The 20,861-nt window shown below is 40.0% G+C and overlaps 3 protein-coding genes across 3 annotated transcripts in view; 2 read left to right on the top strand and 1 right to left on the bottom strand.

Moving 5' to 3' along the window:
- The window catches only part of LOC138130882 (calcitonin gene-related peptide type 1 receptor-like), a 49,084-nt gene that overhangs the window by 19,962 nt on the left and 8,261 nt on the right, over positions 1 to 20,861 (bottom strand). The gene's annotated exons all lie outside the window — the stretch shown is intronic.
- LOC138130743 (glutamate receptor ionotropic, kainate 2-like) lies at positions 2,854 to 6,609 on the top strand. The gene is made up of 14 exons (XM_069047366.1): positions 2,854 to 3,017; positions 3,063 to 3,209; positions 3,258 to 3,621; positions 3,671 to 3,812; positions 3,860 to 4,027; positions 4,077 to 4,232; positions 4,282 to 4,511; positions 4,558 to 4,777; positions 4,824 to 5,047; positions 5,100 to 5,237; positions 5,285 to 5,718; positions 5,769 to 5,884; positions 5,936 to 6,085; positions 6,135 to 6,609. The coding sequence occupies exons 1-14, from the start codon at positions 2,921 to 2,923 to the stop codon at positions 6,369 to 6,371; spliced, it is 2,823 nt and encodes a 940-aa protein (XP_068903467.1). The 5' UTR covers positions 2,854 to 2,920; the 3' UTR covers positions 6,372 to 6,609.
- On the top strand, positions 9,124 to 12,945 carry LOC138130742 (glutamate receptor ionotropic, kainate 2-like). Its single transcript, XM_069047365.1, has 14 exons — positions 9,124 to 9,341; positions 9,387 to 9,533; positions 9,582 to 9,945; positions 9,995 to 10,136; positions 10,184 to 10,351; positions 10,401 to 10,556; positions 10,606 to 10,835; positions 10,884 to 11,103; positions 11,150 to 11,373; positions 11,426 to 11,563; positions 11,608 to 12,041; positions 12,092 to 12,207; positions 12,259 to 12,408; positions 12,458 to 12,945. Exons 1-14 carry the CDS (start codon positions 9,245 to 9,247, stop codon positions 12,692 to 12,694), a joined length of 2,823 nt encoding a protein of 940 aa, XP_068903466.1. The 5' UTR covers positions 9,124 to 9,244; the 3' UTR covers positions 12,695 to 12,945.

The following is a 20,861-nucleotide window of genomic DNA, read 5'->3' as shown; positions in this document are numbered from 1 at the left end:
TTGCCCTGCTGAAATGAGCAGGACGATGATCCTGCAGGAGTGAAATTTGGGGGATTCAAAATGATGATTCATGTTTGACCGCGAGTTGTGCAGAATATCATTTCTTGCATGTTTGCCTGCGAGTTTACTAAAGGTGATATATCATCTTCTTTCAGCCTTCCCTGCCACATGTGACGTCAGTAAATATTGATGTATTTTAGGCGAGGACTTTTGACCGAATCCTGCGAATATAAACTATCCGGCCGGTTGATTTTCGCACAATTTTCGTATTTATAACGCAGGATGTGCTGAAAATGAAGGGCGGCTTAATAATCTACAAACAGCGGGAAGCTTCTTCAGCTGGAGCAATTAGCGCGCTTTGCTAGACTGGAATTTTACTCAACCCTTAAATATGCGAGTGAACATTGTCAAGTTATGGAATTGGCAATTTTTACAAAGAACGAGAAAAGAAATTAATTGTGTATTTTAATATTTCAGATACATAACAAAGCCTCGTCAGGGCAGTGAAGAGTTTTAAAAATTTATTTCAATTATATAACATCGTTAAGAACATAATAATTTGTACAAGAAAAATATGACACACATGAAAAAAAATTTTGTCGTCTCTTCGTAAAATATGATCTTTCATTGCTTATAATAAGTGATTTCAGGAATGATTGTTTTACTTTGTTGATTCCACAGGAATTTCTAAATCGTGAGAAAAATAGAATTGTTTTGAGAAAAATTCCATGAAACAAGCGTTTTCTAAAAGCTCCCATTCATTCTTTACCGCTATTAATAATTTTCTCTGAATTCAGGTTTGCAAATTCTTTGATAATGAAATACCAAATGAGTGAGGCATGTCTGTGACATTTTTTTATATGTTGGCAACGCTTAGGTTGGTCATTCTGATAACAATTCCATGTTTGACAAGAGACATGGGCGTACGCGATTAGAAGGGGGCGTGAAAACGTGAATTAAAATAATTATTTGAAAAACAAATTTATACAGGGTTATTCACGAGAGGGTTACTTCTGATTTTTTTTGCCACAACCAACAATACCAATGGCACAAACTACTGATTCTAATATATTATTGCTTTTAAATTAGAAATCAAAGTAAGTTGGATAGATTTGTTAGAAATGTCAGATTGACAGATAACCTGTATTTAATCAAAATTCAACAAATAAATTAAATTAATGCAAAAGGTGTTCCAAGTACTTCGAAGTATCTTTCCACATTCTCCATAAATGAGGATCATGTCAGTCCTTTCGTCGTTATTGTAAAAATACATTTTTCGAATTGACTTGATTTTTTGCATTAATGTCAAATATACAAAACTAAGAGCCATCGTGGATTCAGTTATAATTATTTTCAAAATTTGAGATCAAGAAGTTGTTGCAACATGTATAATGGGTTGCGGCAAAAAGAAATTCAGAAGTAAATCACTGGTGAATAACCCTGTATTTTAACAAACAGATAAAAGTAAGTGATTATTATAGAAAATGTTCGAAATGATGTCCACCTTGCTGCAAACAACACTGAACTCTTCTATTTAATTTAAATTATTGCAAGCATTGATCAGGTCTTACACTTGCGATGGCTTTTTCAGTTGCGCGTTGCAGTTCTTACAAATTGTTAATCGGATTTCTAAACATTATGTTTAAAATAATAATTATAAATTATTGTTCGTGCCCTGTGCGCAGAGGAAGCTCCCAAAATGTAGGAAATTATTAAAAAGAAAAGAAAAGAAAGTGTCAGTCAGATAACACTGATTTGTGCTAGTCCTACGTGAAAATGATCCAAATATTTCTTATAGCTCATTAAATTCTGAACAAGTTTGGTCCCATGGGAAATTTCAATGGGACTAATAGTTTTCAGGATAACGTCGTTAGAATGTTTGATCGCTCTACGTGAGAAACCAATAAAAAAATGCAAATGTCGTTGCAGAGTTAAAGCTGCCTGTTGCTGATTCTTAGATTTTCAATTTTTGATACGCACCTCTGGAGTGAATGAAATTGTGTCTAAAATGGCGGCAGAAAAATTGGGAATGATTAGAATTTGCAAGAGTTATAGATCTTTAAACTTGGTGCTTATCTGTTATCTCTTTGAGAGTCCCCTGTGAGGTTTTTTCCGTCAGAAACATTTATTATCACTTAAACGTCAAAGAATCTCAAGAAATCTATTAAGAATTGAAAAGTAAAGATATTCATTAGGATTTTGTATTTTACGCTTTATTGATTGTCAGGAAAATTATCGACAATTTGCCATCTACGAGGAACGTTTTGGTAGAGTATTTAATACCGTGCAATCAAGAACAATTTAGATCAAAGAAGGCTTTGAGACTTTGGACGTATGTCCACAGATGCTCTAGAATGCATGGAAGTATTTTTGGTTGCATATACATATCTACCTGTTTCAATTTAAATTTAGAAATTTTTACCGACACGTGGTCAAACAGACAACAACGCTGTATGTCCATTCTCCGTTATTGACAACACCAATGCGAAAGTAAGATGAATCTTTGATGTTCTGAAGTAAACATTATTTTTGCGTTAAAATTGGATTAATAGTGACAGTTATGTGACGTTTATTAGCCAAGTTAGCAAAGATACGAAAAATCTGTCGCTGTCAAAGTCATAGCCGCCCCTTATCTCAGTAATTGTTGATCGCACCGTATATTTGTTTGTAATATTTTCTATCTTTTTCTTTCAAAAAGATTAATCCATTCATATCTCTGCCAAATTTAAATTTCAGGAAATGATGAAAAGTCCCCCACTTGATTGGTCCATCTCGATGACGTCACGGTGCCAAGTAGGTTAATAAAAAATTAACGTTGGCACCGTTTCAGCGTTATTTTAGATCAACTTTTTTACATAATCATTAAGGCGGAGTAGTGTTGTGATAGTGTCTGAATTATGCGTTCTCGCGTGTTTCCATCATGAAGATCGTCTACCAAAATGTGATCTGGCTTGTTCTCTTCGCTGCCTACAATTACATATCCCTGGCCCAAGACCCACCCATCGAGTTTGACATAGGTGAGTGTGCCACTCCGGAAGCTCCGAATGACCCTTCCGTTTCAGCCGCCTTCTTCCATGAAGAAAACAGCCAGGCGAAAGTGGCCTTCGAGACGGCCATCTCGAAGATGAGCATCATGCAGAAGACCTTCAGCTTCAACGCCAGGAGCCACGTGATTCCTGAAGGCGACACCTTCGCCAGCAACAACTTGCGTACGTAAGTCCTCGCCGGAAGACTTTCACCCAAGACTTGTGCTCCAGTGTGCAACTTGATGGCGAGCGGGGACGGACTCGGTGGGGTGATATGTCCCGGCGGGCCCAAAGTGGCGGCGATCATGGAGTCCACCTGCAGGAACCTCGAGATCCCTGCTGTCAACATCAACTGGCGACCTTCGGCGTCGTTCATGAACGAGAGCGTCGCCATCAACTTTTACCCCTACCCGAAACTCCTCTTCCAGGGACTCGGAGTGATCGTCAAGAACCTGCAGTGGAGGAGCATCGTGATCTTCTACGAGAACACCGAGAATCTTATTGCGCTGCAGGGCGTATTAAAAATACAGGACTACGATGGGGCCAAGTACAATTCTATAATATTAAAAGAACTTGGCCCGGGGCCAGACTACAGGCATGGCTTTCGTTTTTGTGTTTACTCTAATTTTAGTTGAGAACTCTAGGTCGGCGCTAAAGCAGATCCAGAACAAAACCGAGTACCGCATCATCGTCGACTGCAAAACAGAGCACATCATTGACATTTTGTCGCAGGCCAAAGAGCTGAAACTGCTGGAGCCGCACTTCAGCTACTTCTTGACCTCACTGGTAGGCTCTCGATTGTCGTCGAACCCTGTCACATTTTTTTCCCACAGGACGCCCACACCGTCGACCTCAGCGTTCTGGACACGACCGCGAACATCACCACGGTGAGGATCATAAATCCAGAGAGCGAGCACTTCCAGTACGTGTTGAGCAGATGGAAGCAGTACGCGGACGGTCACGGAATCACCGACGTCGATTTGGACCAATATTCGATCAAGGTAGTTGCGAGAAAACTTCTTCTTGAACTGGTTTAGCTTGTGCTTTCAGACGGAAACCGCTTTGATGCACGACGCTATAGACATGTTCCTGCGGGCTGTCCGAGACCTGAACGTCAGAAAAAAGATAGAACCGGCGACGCTGGACTGCCAAAACAGCATCTTCAAGTGGGAGCGAGGCTTCGACATCGTCGCGTTCATGATGGAGGTTCGGTATTGCGCTTTGGTGTGGTCATAGGTTTGTCTGTTGGTTGCAGCGTGGCTACGAGAGCGAGACTTCATCGAGCATCACGGGTCCCATCCGTTTCGACAGTATGGGGCGAAGACGCAACTTCACGATCTACGTGGTCGAGGGAAATCGAGACGATCTTATAGCCAAATGGAATCCAGACGATCCCAAAGTCGTCCAGTTCCTCAAAAGTGAACAAGACAGGAACAAAGCGTTGGAGAAGAAATGGAAAGAAGGAACTGTGATAGTTGCTTCGATGTAGGTCCCGCGCTGGTCATGCCAATTATCGATAAGATGTTTTCAGACTTGGCCCTCCGTATCTGAGGAAGAGGAAACCAGCGGAAGACGGACAAGTGTTGGAGGGGGACGATAGATACGAAGGCTTCTCTATGGATTTGATAAGGGCTCTTGCCCACGAGTTGGGTATCAAATTCAGGTTCGAAGTGTTGGAGAGTGGGGCGCGTGGAGTCTACGACAAAAAGACTAAATCTTGGAACGGCCTGGTTCGAGAGATCTTAGATCGGGTGAGTAGAAGATCTTGAGGAGTTCTAGGTTCAGTTTGGTTTCCAGCGAGCCGACTTGGCTATCTGCGACTTGACCATCACCCCAGAACGAAGAGACGTGGTGGATTTCAGCACCCCTTTCATGCGCTTGGGGATTAGCATCTTGTACAAGAAGACCGAAGCGAAGGATGCTGACATGTACGCCTTTCTTAACCCATTCTCGTTGGATTTGTGGGTGTACTCGGCCACCCTCGTATTGGGCATCACGGTAGCATTTTATTTCGTCACGAGGTGAGACTTCGACTTATTTGACTACACATTTGCACTAAAACTTCTTCGGTAGGTTGTCACCAGACGACTGGGAAAATCCGCACCCTTGCGATGAAGAACCTGAAGAGCTGGAAAATATTTGGGACCTGAAGAACTGTCTCTGGCTCACTCTTGGTTCCATCATGAACCAAGGTTGTGACCTCATTCCGAAGTAAGTTGTTGTCAGATTGTTCAGATTTGAGTTAAATTTGAGTGTAGAGGGATCTCGTCGAGGATGGCTGCGGCCATGTGGTGGTTCTTTGCCATAATCGTCACCAACTCGTACACGGCAAATCTGGCCGCGTTCTTGACGAACGAAAGAAGTCAAGGTAGTATTAACAGCGCCGAAGATCTAGCCAAACAGACCAAGATTAAATATGGAACTATGGACGGCGGTTCCACTCAAATCTTCTTCAGAGACTCCAACTACTCCCTCTACCAAAGGATGTGGACCAGCATGGAACAGAGCAAACCCTCAGTTTTCGAGAAGACCAACGACGACGGTGTTGCCAGAGTGCAAAACACGAAGAATCGTCTGTTCGCGTTCCTGATGGAGTCCGCGACTCTCGAGTACCAGATCCAGACAAAATGCGACTTGAAGCAAGTGGGAAACTGGCTGGACAGCAAAAGTTACGGAATAGCGATGCCTTTGGGTTTGTACCAAACACCGTAAGCACCTTAATGGTCAAATCGAGTGTTGCAGATTTTCCGCACAGGAGTCGCATCAACGAAGCTCTTCTCAAGTTGCAAGAAAACGGAAAAATCAACGAGTTGAAAGACATATGGTGGAAACAAAAACGAGACAGTCCGCTGTGTCCGGTACTAGTTTGCCTTCCGATCGTTTGTTAATCTTCAAATGTATCCTTGCAGAAAGTTTCAGATGAAGGTCCTTCCAACAAACTGGCGCTGCAAAATGTAGGCGGTGTCTTCTTGGTCTTGGGGGTGGGCATCGCACTGGCTTACGTCGTGGCCATCTTCGAGTTCTTGTGGAACGTCAGAAATGTCTCAGTCGAGGAACACGTAATGCTGATTTTGGTTGTCAGAGCAAATGGACAAAATCTCTTTGCAGATCTCGTTCAAAGAGGCTCTCAAGGTGGAGTTGTCGTTTGCGCTGAACATCTGGGTGACCAAGAAGCGAGTGAAGCCTAAAATTTCGGAATCTTCTTCTTCTTCGCAGTCTTCAGGAGGCGAGTCGAGGGGTTTGGCTCATAGCATTCTACACGGAGCTGGGTCGTTTCTTAGGCTTGACGTGTTGAGCAGGGCTGGGACTCCCGGGTCGAGGCATACCTCAAGACCTGTCGATTAGGCCTCAACCAATTTGTGGAGAAAAGGAATAAAAGCTGGGGTTTTTATTTTCCTGTAGAGAAAATTCTCCAACGAGTACCTTCTCGTGATAGGTTAAATTAATTTAGTGTTGATAGAATTTTAATGTGTTTGGCTTTATAATCCATATTTTGAGTTGAATTGGAGCCGGTAATAAAATCCGCATTGTTCAGTCGTCCATGTACATTTTTAGTAGACATTTTAATAAAAGTCGACAAAAATCGAATCGAATTGCTTTTTTATTAAAACCTCGATCAAAATTAGCTCCAGATTGATAAAACGAATCCGAGCAGGATGTTTAGCGATATTAAGAAAATCTCGAGATTTAATTAGATATTTCTGGTGGATGCCAAACTCGGAGCAGGAGCTCACGTTGGAGGAGAATCTAACAGAATTACTGCCCCTTGAGCCGCATCATAAAAAGACTCAATCCTCCTGGATGGGGGCGGCGCATTTGTTCCACCACTTGGATTTTATGCAATCGTCCAGGGTTTGAAGAAATGCAAGTGGAGTCGTTATAGAATTCGGAGGGACGTAGTCGTAAATGTATTGGGATTTTATTTATCATTGGTCGTAACGAGAGGATAACGAGGATGTGTGTTGTATACAAATAGTCAAAGTCACTTTCACTATTTACTAAGAATTTCTAAATTTGAATCGAGGCTGACAGAGCTTCCTTCAAGTATCTGAGACTAAATTATTATTTGTTCTTGTCTTCCAAGATACTCGTATCGTGCGTTCGTTTCAATTTATCCTCAAAGTTGGCGTTGGAGAGTCGATTGAGAACGCACCACTCGTGTAAAAGCATACTCTCAAACAGCTGATCTGTAATCATTTATCCGTACAGTGCGTTCACAATCGAGTCTTCAACGCCTACTTTGAGGATACATTTAAATGAACGCACGATATAACCCACGAGACATTTTTGAATTGAAAAAAAAATTGTCGCATCTTCCTAAAATATGTTCTTTCATTGCTTAGATGTAATAAGTGATTTCAAGAATAATTGTTTTACTTTATTGATTCCACAGGAAATTTCTAAATCGTGAGAAAAATATGATTGTTTTGAGAAAAGTTCCTAGAAACAAGCGATTTCTAAAAATCAGGATTCATTCTTTACCGCTATTAATAATTTTCTCCAAATCCAGGTTTCCAAATTCTTTACCAAGTGACTAGAAATGTCTGTGACGTTTTTTCATATTTATGTTGGTAATGCATACAGGGTGTCCCATAGTTGCGAAAGAGCTCCATAACTTGTTTGTTATTAAAAATATCAACTTTTTCTTTTTTTAGATGATAGCTGCGTTTCTACTGCACATTCGGAAAATATTGCGGTATATACAGGGTGTCCCAATATTGTACAAACACTAAAGTTATGTTTTTTTAAATGAAACCTACCCAGTTTGATTTAATTTTTGGATTCTATGCTAAATTATGAATCAAATCTATAGAGGTCGTTTGTTTATCTGCCATCGTTTTTGATCTGTGGCGCTTTTTTTTAATCAAAATTTCGAAAATTTGTACCTTCCAAATATATTAAAACAATTGGCACTGTTTGATTCCTGAATGTTTGTCACATCTGTTGAGTGTTTACTCAACAACCTACTCAATTGCATGTCCCTACTTCGATTTTTTAAGCATAATAAACTAAAAATGTCAGAAACTCATTATTTCAAATGAGATTTTGGTGGATTGAATTAGACTAAAAAAATAGGGGATCCTCATTTGTACCATTTAATTTAACTGCTAAAGATATCCTGTTCATACTTTTTCGACCAAGTAGGAAATTTTACGCTTTATTGTTTGTAAAGAAAGGAGGAACGTTTTTATTTCCTAAAAATTGAATTGACAGTGAATACTTAAATGCATAGTGCAATTGCACGGTGCATTAATTACTGTTGTCATTCGTTTGTCACTACTTGATGGGATTACATTTTTTGAAGCAGAGTCAAACAACTTGATCCGCATTCTTTCGACAATAAGGGTTAATTTGGTTAATCTCGAGGCCTAAAACAACCCTTCGCCTCTCCAACTGTGTTCGATCAGGTGCGAAGTAGTAGTTCCTTAAAGGGATGTTTTCAGTGGAATTTGTCTGAAGGAAAGTAGATTGATCTAAATTAAATTCCGCAATCCAATAATATCTTGGTAATTGGCATTTAATGAAGCTCGGTTCGTCGCAAAGGGGCTGCTAAGCCAACAAAAGAAAAATAACGAGACAGGTCTCGATCTCTTTTTCCTGGAAATTAATTAAACAAAAAAGACTAAAAGACGCAACCGGACCCGGAAAAATCACTGCGGTGGTTGCTACACTGTTAAATTTTAACCCTCCCATTCGTTGCTGTCCTGCAGATCCTGGATTTTATCCTTGAAATTTTTACAACCTCATTAATCACAAGTTCACACCCATTACGTGTTAAAAACTACCCTCGCGCACTCTCATTTTTTTAATATCGATTTCTTGTGTTAATTAGCATTGGTAAATTAGTCTGGAGTGACACATAAGTAAGTAAGCCAAATAAATTCTTCTCTTTTGTGTGCAATAATTTGCATTTAAAAAATGAAAATAGCTCGACAAATAAGATTAAAATGATCCAGGAGTTGCACCAATTTCAGTTCACGTCTTAATTTTCAGCTTCGGGAGCCTCCACCGACGTCAGCTCTTCCACTTCCGCCGAAAGCAAAACTCCCCACTTGATTGGTCCACCTCGGCGACGTCACAGTGCCAAGTAGGTGCACACAAAATTAACATTGGCACCGTTTCAGTATTATTTTAGATCGAAAATTTTTCTACACAAACATAAACGCGGACAAGTGTTGTGATAGCGCCTGAATTATGCGTTCCAGGGCGTTTCCATCATGAAGATCGTCTACCAGAACGTGATCTGGCTTGTCCTCTTCGCCGCCTACAATTACATATCCTTGGCCCAAGACCCACCCATCGAGTTTGACATAGGTGAGTGCGCCGCTCCGGAAGCTCCGAATGACCCTTCGGTTTCAGCCGCCTTCTTCCATGAAGAAAACAGCCAGGCGAGGGTGGCCTTCGAGACGGCCATCACGAAGATGAGCACCATGCAGCAGACGTTCAGCTTCAACGCCAGGAGCCACGTGATCCCCGAAGGTGACACCTTTGCCAGCAACAACTTATGTATGTAAGTCCTCGCCGGAAGACTTTCACCCAAGGCTTGTGCTCCAGTGTGCAACTTGATGGCCAGCGGGAACGGACTCGGCGGGGTGATTTGTCCCGGCGGGCCCAAAGTGGCGGCGATCATGGAGTCCACCTGCAGGAACCTCGAGATCCCTGCTGTCGACATCAACTGGCGACCCTCGGCGTCGTTCATGAACGAGAGCGTCGCCATCAACTTTTACCCTTACCCGAAACTCCTCTTCCAGGGACTCGGAGTGATCGCCAAGAACTTGCAGTGGAGGAGTATGGTGATCTTCTACGAGAACACCGAGAATCTGATCGCGCTGCAGGACGTATTAAAAATACAGAACTACGATGGGACCAAGTACAATTCTATAATAGTGAAAGAACTTGGCCCGGGGCCAGACTACAGGCATGGCTTTCGTTTTTGTGTTTACTCTAATTTTAGTCGAGGATTCTAGGTCAGCGCTCAAGCAGATCCAGAACAAGAGCGAGCACCGCATCGTCGTCGACTGCAAAACAGAGCACATCATCGACATTTTGTCGCAGGCGAAAGAGCTGAAGCTGCTGGAGCCGCACTTCAGCTACTTCTTGACCTCACTGGTAGACTCTCGATTGTCGTCGAACCCTGTCACATTTTTTTCCCGCAGGACGCCCACACCGTCGACCTCAGCGTCCTGGACACCTACGCGAACATCACCACGGTGAGGATCATAAATCCGGAGAGCGAGCACTTCCAGTACGTGTTGAGCAGATGGAAGCAATACGCGGACGGTCACGGAATCACGGACGTCGATTTGGACCAATACTCGATCAAAGTAGTCACAAGAGAACTTCTTCTTGAGCTTGTCTAGCTTGTGCTTTCAGACGGAAACCGCTTTGATGCACGACGCTGTCGACATGTTCACGCGTGCTGTCCGAGACCTGAACGTCAGAAAGAGAATTGAACCGACGGTGCTGGACTGCCAAAACAGCAGCGTTAAATGGGAGCGAGGCTTCGACATCGTCGCGTTCATGATGGAGGTTCGGTGTTGCGTTTTTGTGTGGTCATGGGTTTGTCTGTTGGTTGCAGCGAGGCTACGAGAGCGAGACTTCGTCCAGCATTACGGGTCCCATCCGTTTTGACAGCATGGGACGAAGACTCAACTTCACGATCTACGTGGTCGACGGAAATCGAGACGATCTCATTGCCAAATGGAATCCAGATGATCCCAAAGTCGTCCAGTTCCTCAAAAGTGAAGAAGACAGGAACAAAGCGTTGGAGAAGAAATGGAGCCAAGGAACTGTGATAGTTGCTTCGATGTAGACCCCGCGCGCTGGTCTTACGCATTATCGATAAGATGTTTTCAGAATTGGACCTCCTTATCTGAGGGTGAAGAAACCAGCGGAAGACGGACAAGTGCTGGAAGGGGACGATAGATACGAAGGCTTCTCTATGGATCTGATAAGGGCTCTTGCCCACGAGTTGGGCATCAAGTTCAGGTTCGAAGTGTTGGAGAGTGGGGCGCGTGGAGTCTACGACAAAAAGACTAAATCTTGGAACGGTCTGATTCGGGAGATCTTAGATCGGGTGAGTAGAATGTCTTGAGGAGTTCTAGGTTCAATTTGGTTTCCAGCGAGCCGACTTGGCGATCTGCGACTTGACCATTACTCCGGAACGAAGAGAAGTGGTGGATTTCAGCACGCCTTTCATGCGCTTGGGGATCAGCATTTTGTACAAGAAGGCCGACGCGAAGGCTGCTGACATGTATGCCTTCCTTGACCCATTCTCGTTGGATTTGTGGGTGTATTCGGCCACCCTCTTCTTGGCCATCACGGTGGTATTCTATTTCGTCACGAGGTGAGACTTCTACATATTTGACTACACATTTGCACAAAAACTTCTTCGGTAGGTTGTCACCAGACGACTGGGAGAATCCGCACCCTTGCGATGAAGAACCGGAGGAGCTGGAGAATATTTGGGACCTGAAGAACTGTCTCTGGCTCACTCTTGGTTCCATCATGAACCAAGGTTGTGACCTCATTCCGAAGTAAGTTGTCAGATTGTACAGATTTGAATTAAATTTGAGTGTAGAGGGATCTCGTCGAGGATGGCTGCGGCTATGTGGTGGTTCTTTGCTATAATCGTCACCAACTCATACATGGCAAATCTGGCCGCGTTCTTGACCAACGAAAGAAGTCAAGGCAGTATTAACAGCGCCGAAGATCTAGCCAAACAGACCAAGATTAAATATGGAACTATGGACGGCGGTTCCACTCAAATCTTCTTCAGAGACTCCAACTACTCCCTCTACCAAAGGATGTGGACGAGCATGGAACAGAGCAAACCCACGGTTTTCGAGAAGAGCAACGACGACGGTGTTGCCAGAGTGCAAAACACCAAGAATCGTCTGTTCGCGTTCCTGATGGAGTCCGCAACTCTCGAGTACCAGATCCAGACGAAATGCGACTTGAAACAAGTGGGAAACTGGCTGGACAGCAAAAGTTACGGAATAGCGATGCCTTTGGGTCTGTACCAAACACCGTAAGCACCTCAATGGTCAAATCGAGTGTTGCAGATTTTCCGCACAGGAGTCGCATCAACGAAGCTCTCCTCAAGTTGCAAGAAAACGGAAAAATCAACGAGTTGAAAGACATATGGTGGAAAAAAAAACGAGACAGTCCGCTGTGTCCGGTGCGAGTTGTCCTTCCGATTGTCTGCTAATCTTCAAAAGTATCTTTGCAGAAATCTTCAGATGAAGGTCCTTCCAACAAACTGGCGCTGCAAAATGTAGGCGGTGTCTTCTTGGTCTTGGGGGTGGGAATCGGGCTGGCTTACTTGGTGGCCATCTTCGAGTTCTTGTGGAACGTCAGAAATGTCTCAGTCGAGGAACACGTAATGCTGATTTTGGTTGTCAGAACAAATGGACAAAATCTCTTTTTAGATCTCGTTCAAGGAGGCTCTCAAAGTGGAGTTGTTGTTTGCGCTGAATATCTGGGTCACCAAGAAAAGAGTGAAGCCTCAAATTTCGGAATCTTCTTCTTCTTCGCAGTCTTCAGGAGGCGAGTCGAGGAGTATGGCTCATAGCATACTCCACGGAGCTGGGTCGTTTCTTAGGCTTGACGTGTTGAGCAAAGCTGGGACTCCCGGGTCGAGGCATACCTCAAGACCTATCGATTAGGCTGTCGTGCCCCAACCAATTTGTCGAAGAATGAAATGAAAGCTTGGGTTTATATTTTCCTGTAGAGAAAATTCTGCAAGCAGTACCTTCTCGTGATAGCTTATAATCATTTATTGTTGATAGAATTTTAATATGTTCGGCTTTGTGATCCAGATTTTGAGTTGAATTGGAGCCGGTAATAAAATCCGCATTGTTCAGCCCTCTATGTAAATTTTTTGTAGGCACTTGAATAAAAGTCGACAAAAATCGAATCGAATTGCATTTTTATTAAAACCTCGGTCAAAATTAGCTCCGGATTGATGAAACGAATCCGAGCAGGGTGTTTAGCGATATTAAGAAAATCTCGAGATTTAATTAAATATTTCTGGTGGATGCCAAACTCGGAGCAGGAGCTCACGTCGGAGAAGAATTTAACAGAATTATTACCCCTCGAGCGGCATCATAAAAAGACTCAATCCCCTCATGAATGGGGGCGGCGCACTTGTTCCACCACTTGTCTATTGTCGAGCAGTGAAAGGACATTGTTTGGGGGTAAATTGTACGGAGGGAAATTGGAAAATATCGGCGGCGGCGTAATTTCATGAATGAACCTCCCGCCACGAGCTTATCGCTGTTTACCAGATGTAGTGGATCGCGGTGACTCCGGTTAATTTAAATTTTAAATCCGGGGAACAATCTGGATGATAATTTCGGGATTCGATAGTAATTTACGGCTTCCCCACGCACGAATTCCCCAAAAAATAACAAATCCCGAAGAAAAACAGACGAGATTGTTTATTTTCTAATTTTATTTTTGTTAGTTTATTAAAATAATTTTACGTCGCGGGTTGTCCGCCTATTTTTACATGCGCATCCAGAGCAGACGTGCAACTCCCGAAAGAGAAAAACTGCTGAATCGGTGACAACTCTCCCATTCACGTTTCATTCCAAATGCAGTAAATGTCCAACAACAACAGTTTCCGCAATTTATTTCGTTAATTCGAAGCTATCGATGCAGACTGGATGCACCAGATAATGCAAATTGTGGGCACATAAATCACCCCCAAAATTGACATTATTTCAACCCTGTGATTGTTTTGAGCACGTCCTGGTACTTCAAAAATCCAACACATTTGTCTTCCGGAACTAAATTCGTTGGAGTTGAGGTGATGTTTTGATTGATTTTTTTTTGAAAATGTTTTGTCTCGATCACAAATGAATTTAGTATGTACTAACTGTGATTTGGCGGCTGTAACGTTCTATAAATATGCGTGGAAAAGTTTATTTATAGGCATTGTTGAGGAGTAAAACATCGAAATGTACACTTGTCTCCATAATTAGCTCACCACTAGGATTTTATGCAATCAGTCAGGGTTTGAAGAAATGCAAGAGGAGTCGTTGTAAAATTCGGAGGGATTAAGTCGTAAATGTCTTGGGATTTTATTTATCACTTTTCGTAACGAGAGGATAATGAGGATGTCTTAAAAAGTTAGATTAATTCCTTTAATTAATTAATTTGGATGTTGTGTTGGGTATTAAGCACGTAAGAAACGAGTGTTGCATAAATCTTCCTCTTTAAATCTTTCTTAATGGGACAAAACACAAGAACTACTGTTACTGTTTGGAAAAAAAATAAAGAATAGTCTATAAGAAAATTGATATACAGAGAATAATTATGTACTTCCAAGTATTAAGAAGAAATAATAAAGATTTATATTTTAATAGTATCGAAATGAAAATGGAGAATAGAGACAGAGAATAGAGATTTTTGTTAATGGCCAAGGTTATTAACAACTCTAAAAAAAATGAAAACTGTTAGAAATTCAATCTTAATTTAAACACCGTTCACGTTGTTTTGGCATAATGGGAGGCCATGATTTATTTTTTTAACGTTGGACACACTGTTTGATTTCCGTCACTAAAGTACCTGACATGCGAACCTGTCAAAAAGAACATAACATGTTGCTGAATTTCCCGCGATGTCTGAGTATTCTTCTATTGCAAACTAGTAAAACTGACAACAATGCACCAGACATTGATGCTATTTATAACCTCAAACTTAGAAAAATATAACCTAATTCAACAAACAGCTTTACTACCAAATTAAATGCAGCCTCCCATTATACGAAAACAACGTGAATCTATTCGAATTTTAACATTTTTATAAAAATGTGAAATGAATAAAAAAAAAATCCATACGTTTTGTTTTTTTTTGTTTCGTTCAACGTTCCACATTGTTAGAATCCAAAAGTATTGCAAAATATTTTTTTATGGAAATACCGATGAAATCATCGTTGTTATTCCAGAATTCAATTAATTCTTGAACTGACCCACCGTCCTACTTTCGCGTAAATTTCCCCTGATTGGCTAATTTGAAGAGATTATGTGATGGATCGTGTTCCCATATTAAAAAAATATCAGTTTCAAATGTATTTATTTAACCCAAAAACCCGAATATGAAACGGGGAAATTCTGATAAGAACAGTCTGACTTTTCCCACGCCGAACACCCCATTCGTGATTTCATCTAATTTTAGCGAACAGACATAAATTGATTAAAATAACGTCCTCGACCCTCAGCGTGACACAGTTACTTCTTCTCCCATTTAGACAAACAAATAATTTTTGTAAAAATGTTGCAATTAAAATGTCTGGTGTGTGCGCAAAATTTTTATTGATTTTTCATAAACAAGCAGTTAAAATAATAATCCATAAAACTGACAAAAATAACTGAACTGAAGAATTTTTCTATTTTTTAATTTTACGCTAGATAAATCTCTTAGTCGACTCCGGCAAAGTGTACCAAAGATAAAAGAAACTACGAAACATACGAGTTATTGCAACCACTAGACCTATTTTCTCCCAAACAAATTTTCCCTTTACAAGCTTTTCTAAAACACTTGCGACAACAATATCCTGATAAAGTTTTCTCTTTTTCGTAAATTCTACTCATCCCAAACCCACAAACACTGCAATGTTTTTCACATTCCCAATTTCGTCCTGAAATAAATTCTCATTGCGGATGCACTTCCGGCAACGTCGAAACATGGGAGCTCTCATTGCTTCCGTCCATGCAGGACCAAAACACATTTGCTGTAAAACTAAATAAGTTACAGCAATTTGTTTGAAGCATCAGAGCTTTTGTTCGACAAGCCGGCTATTTTAATGGCATTTACCCGGGAGCTTTTTAACGGCTGTCGTAACCGAGCTTGCATCGTTTTTATAATCGGGTGTCGTTCGAAAATTGATAGCCCGTCAGACGCTGATCTGGGAATGATACTTAGACTACAACAAAGATGGCGAAGAGAAACATGATAGTTGGACGACGTCGCGAAAATCTTTGAGGCAAATAATGAAATAATTCCGTCGATAACAAGTCACTTAGGCGCGAGGAGTCTTAATGCAACACGACTTAAGTAACTTGAGTTACTTACGCGGTTAATTAGTCTCTTCATTGTTCAAAGAGCAACAATTTTTTTGGAATTTTCCCAAAACTGTGCGCATCTGTTTTATGACCAGTAAAGAGTGACGAGCTTTTATCTACAAAAAGACCGATAAATTATTATTATATTATATTATTAGAGTGAATTTATTTTATTAGGTTTGATTACCCGTCCAATAAATTGTCACAATTCTTGAAAATGAGCTTGCGTGGTATTTATAGAAATAATATTTCATAAAACTGCGCTCGCTTACAAGTTTTGGAAAAAATTCGGAGTAAGCAAGTATAAAAGGGGTGTTTGAAATTCGAGCTTTGTAAAATTTCTTTGTAAAACTTAATTTAATTTTCTACCTTAACAAACATCAAAATCTGCTTTCTTATTTTACATGTGAACAAATGGGAGCCTACAATAATTCTTGTGCAAAGAGGGCCTAAAACCTCATTTATTTTATTAAACCTGTTGTTGTCAGAACCAACGAGGCGTGGGTGTTTAATTTTTAACTTTGTGGTATGCTTTGGCTGAAGTATTTTACCGAAATTTAATTGGAAAATACCAGGTTTTATTATCTAAAAAAAATTATTACAAAAAATTCGTTTATGAAAAACGTTGTTTACAAAAATAATGAATATTAATGCGGATATTAAAATTTTCATAAATTAAAAAATACACGTACGGGTCGATCCTCCATAATAGATATTTCAATTAATTAATCAATTAATTGAGTTCATTAAATTTAAAAAAATATGCGTATATGAGTATTTCACGAGTGATAATGAGCCCGAAGGAATTGAAAATGCAACCCACAATACATTTTCTAAGCTAACGTGGATCTTTGGTTTTTTATTTAAAAAACGTAAAACATAGTTAGCTGTGTAGTTTCGTAAATTTTGACATAAACGTCATTCGCGTGGTTAAATGAAATTGTGTAAAAACAAAGAGTTTTTGGGAAATTTTTATTGTGTGCATAAACGCGCAACGGCAGGAGCATTTTTATTACATTCGCCATAAATCAGGATCATGTCTGTTTTCTCATCGTTCGAATACATAATAATCGTCGTATTTTAACATTTTTGTAAATAAAATTATTGGAACCAATACCATCATGGATTCATAATTATATTTTAAAATAATACGATATTTAAAATAGCAAGGTTAACTTTGGAAATGTATTGTGGGTTGCATTTTCAATTCCGCCGCCCACATTATCACTCGTGAAAAATCCTGTTTGTAAAAAAAGAATTAAATGAAGAACAAAATATACGAAGTGACTGTAAAAGGTTGTGATGTCTTTTCAAATTAGCAATGTAAATAGATATAGCCGGAACGTTATGGATGTGGATTGGGGACCTGTCGTTAAGTTGGCACTATCAGCAAAAGTAACTAGGCGCACCAATAAGGTTATTGGAATTAATGACAGATCTGACTAGCGTACAGTTCAATCATATGTTTTAAGCAAGCTTGAATTTGACGATCCACACCCAAAACGTTTTGACATGCTATAGATCAAACAGATACTTTTTGTTGGGCCACCACACATCTGTTCTGATTTCTGAAGATAATTTGATATGATTATTTGGTTGCCTAGATTCAAGGAGTTTTAAAATAAAAAATTTATAGTTCATCCAGCGAGAGATTGGTTGACATAAAGACCACTAAATTATACGCAGTGAAAGCAGTAGCTAGCGCAAGTAAAATTTGAAATATGTCCTTCAAGCAGTAACATTTTTGCCCTGAAATTATGCTCTAATTAATGTATTCTAGTGCATTTTGTAGTGTTGGGTTAATTTGATAGAATTTAAAATCTCCCAATCTCTCGCTGGGCGAAGTTTATCATAAATAATTACCTCACACCAAATTGCGTCTGTCAATCGATTAAAATTTTATTGGAAAAGACGTAGCGCAAACATAAATGTACTGTTTTCAAAGAAAAATTTTAAAATATTCACCGTTACGCTCCAGACAAATGATTACTCTTCTCTTATATTGAAACATGTGTACAACATTGTCTGATCAATATTACAACAGTAACTTGCAACTTCTTCGTGTAGCTCTTTTCTAAGTCATTAAATTGTCTTTTAAACGTTTGCTCTGTAAAATGTACAAATAGGGCAAGATGTTTGTGAGTTGCGCTTTATTGTTCACTTAAATCCTCAACAGCTTCCTAAGCACTGAAACCCATCTGTTTGATTTTCTTTTACTTCCGGTCAAAATGTTTAGTTCTTGTGCAATAACTCCTGCACGGGGCAGGTTTAAAAATAATTTAACTCTTAAATCTGTCCCACAATGAAAACTGCAAAATGACAGCGCCCTCTGTCAACTGTCAAAAAAATCTTAACTAGAAAATTTCCGAATGTTCGAAATTAAATATGTATTTCAGTTCGCTTCAAGACTTGAATGTCTTGATTTTTTGGTTCAAGGAATATCATAACTCAGACGAAAAGTTTAGAATAAAAAATGTCTCTAAAGACGTCAAAAATGTTTCAGTAAAGTCGTCGCTCAACAAAAATTAAAAAAGCAAAGAAAGGCGGTTCTAAAAGATTTAATGAAGAAACGATAAATGGAAATGTGATGTTTATGGATATGTATGCCACACATGAAGTTCTTCACATCGACAAACTCTGCGGACTTTACTGACAAGATTTTGTGTTAAGCTAGCAAGCGCCTTTGATCCATTATAAGCCCATGTTTCTCTCTTGACAGTTTAAGCAGATATTTTACTAGTATGAATTCGAAACTTTCTGCAGTTTTCATGCATCAAAAACTATCACGAAACAAACTTGAATTATTTAGCATAAGATGCCACCTAGAGGAGTAGTGAACCGGATATCATACCATTGTAATTTGGATTAAGTAAAATATTTAAAAGTTGAAAGCTTAGAGTTGTACAAATATAAAAAGAAGATGCGAATATGTTGTCAAAGAATTAGTCCTCTGAGATAATGGTAAAGGATAAAAATGGAAGAAAAGTATAGTTGCAAATAGTTACACAAACAAAAGAAAAGTCTTCAGTATTTTCAAATGCCTAAATCAAATTAATTCATGCTTGGTCTACAAGACAATTTGCCTTTACCCCCGTTTGTTTCCAAAAAATTTTAAGATGCATCGGACGATTCCACCACTCACCTACGGCTCGTGTTGGAATTTTCGTCCTCTTGAATAATAGCCATCATTATACGCTCGTTAAAGAATTCTTAACTCACGATACGCATTATTAATCTACTAATTTTCTCCATTTGTTTTATAAATAGCAAATTTGCATTTGTACATCACCTTCCACACCCATAAATTCCACTCGTAAACTTTTTGTTAAGTCGGGGACACAATCTCGTTTTTCCGCGACTGTATTACATCACAAACTTAAATAAGTTTCCCAAACCCCCGAAAAATTCCACCTCCCCTTCGACCATCTCGAACATAAAGCTTTCCGGTCTAAATTTCCCCGCCATAGCAAAAAATCAAAGTCGCAACAACAAAGAGCTCGAGCTTTACTAGCTCCAAAACGCTTTCTTTTTATTTCCTCTCGATAGTGTCCCGTTTTGTGCTAGGTACATTTTTAATCATCTTTATCGGTGTTTGTTAATGGCAACGTAAAATCAGACCTGACAGCGCTGAAATAGCGCAATCATTTATCAATAAAAGCGTGACGGTCGCGTCCTTTTTCGGCCCTTGATAAAATTTTAGTGCTCGCAATTAAGTGGTGCGTCAATTTTCCCCAGTAAATTATCATAAAAGTACTGCGTCAAATGGTGCCCTTCAAGCGGCAAAAATTCATTTCGAGCACTTTAATTATTATTGTTTATGGTTTCGTTCGCTTATCCTCTCTAATCAGCTGATAAATTTGCATGTCCATGCAGCGAATTCGCAGGACCTGTTTTCGCCTGTTCTGACACGGCGCAAATGAGGATCACCGTCGACGACGTCTGTCATCGACATCTTCCACAAGACATTTTTTTCCGTGGATTCGGTTACAGCCAGAAAAAATCCATTGAAATTCCAGAATAGACGGCGCAAATAGGGACGGCTGGACGGAATTATCCTCAAGGACGAGGTGTGAGGCATCGAAGCCAACTGGAAAATAATTTCTACCGCAAATATTTTCGCCCGGAAGGAAAACCATTTCCCGAGCCTTCAAGAAATTAAAAGTGAAATTTCACAGAAACTGTTATGAAAATAGGTCATATTAAATATTCCTCCAATATCCTTTTATTTGTAAAGTCGGGCGTTATTCAGTTTTTTGGGGCAAGGACCCTCTCGACTCATCCCCTAATGAAATGTAATTCAGTACCCTTTAATCGGAAGATGATCTCGGATTTGAAACAAAAAGATATTAAAGGATCGCTTTTCAGAAGGTTTTAATAAAAAGGCGAGGACCATCGATTCCTTTTTATTAATTCGGAGACTTCTTCGACAGATTTAATTACGTCGAGTGGTGCAAAAATTGTGATTAAGCCCCTCGTCGTGTTACACAAATCTCCGCCGGTTTCCTTGCGATTATTATCACCGGAGCTTTACATAATGATCTAAATTTATCGCGGATTTAAACCGAATAATCTAGATTTTAATGTTTACGTTAAACAAATCAATCCGATTTTGTTCAGTATCTTGCCAAGCGAATTATCGAAATGGAATTCGCCGCTTCCTGGGTCGCATATGAAAAGGACAGGATTCAGGAAGCGAGTCAAGGGCCGAGGACGGTTTTGCTTTCGTCTCAAATATCTCTAATTCTTATACGTTGGGACTTTTTTA

Source organism: Tenebrio molitor, chromosome 5 (genome assembly GCF_963966145.1).
Source record: "Tenebrio molitor chromosome 5, icTenMoli1.1, whole genome shotgun sequence".
Classification (NCBI taxonomy): domain Eukaryota; kingdom Metazoa; phylum Arthropoda; class Insecta; order Coleoptera; family Tenebrionidae; genus Tenebrio; species Tenebrio molitor.
The sequence above is the reverse complement of the archived record's forward strand: the minus strand, read 5'-3'. Positions and strand labels throughout refer to the sequence as shown.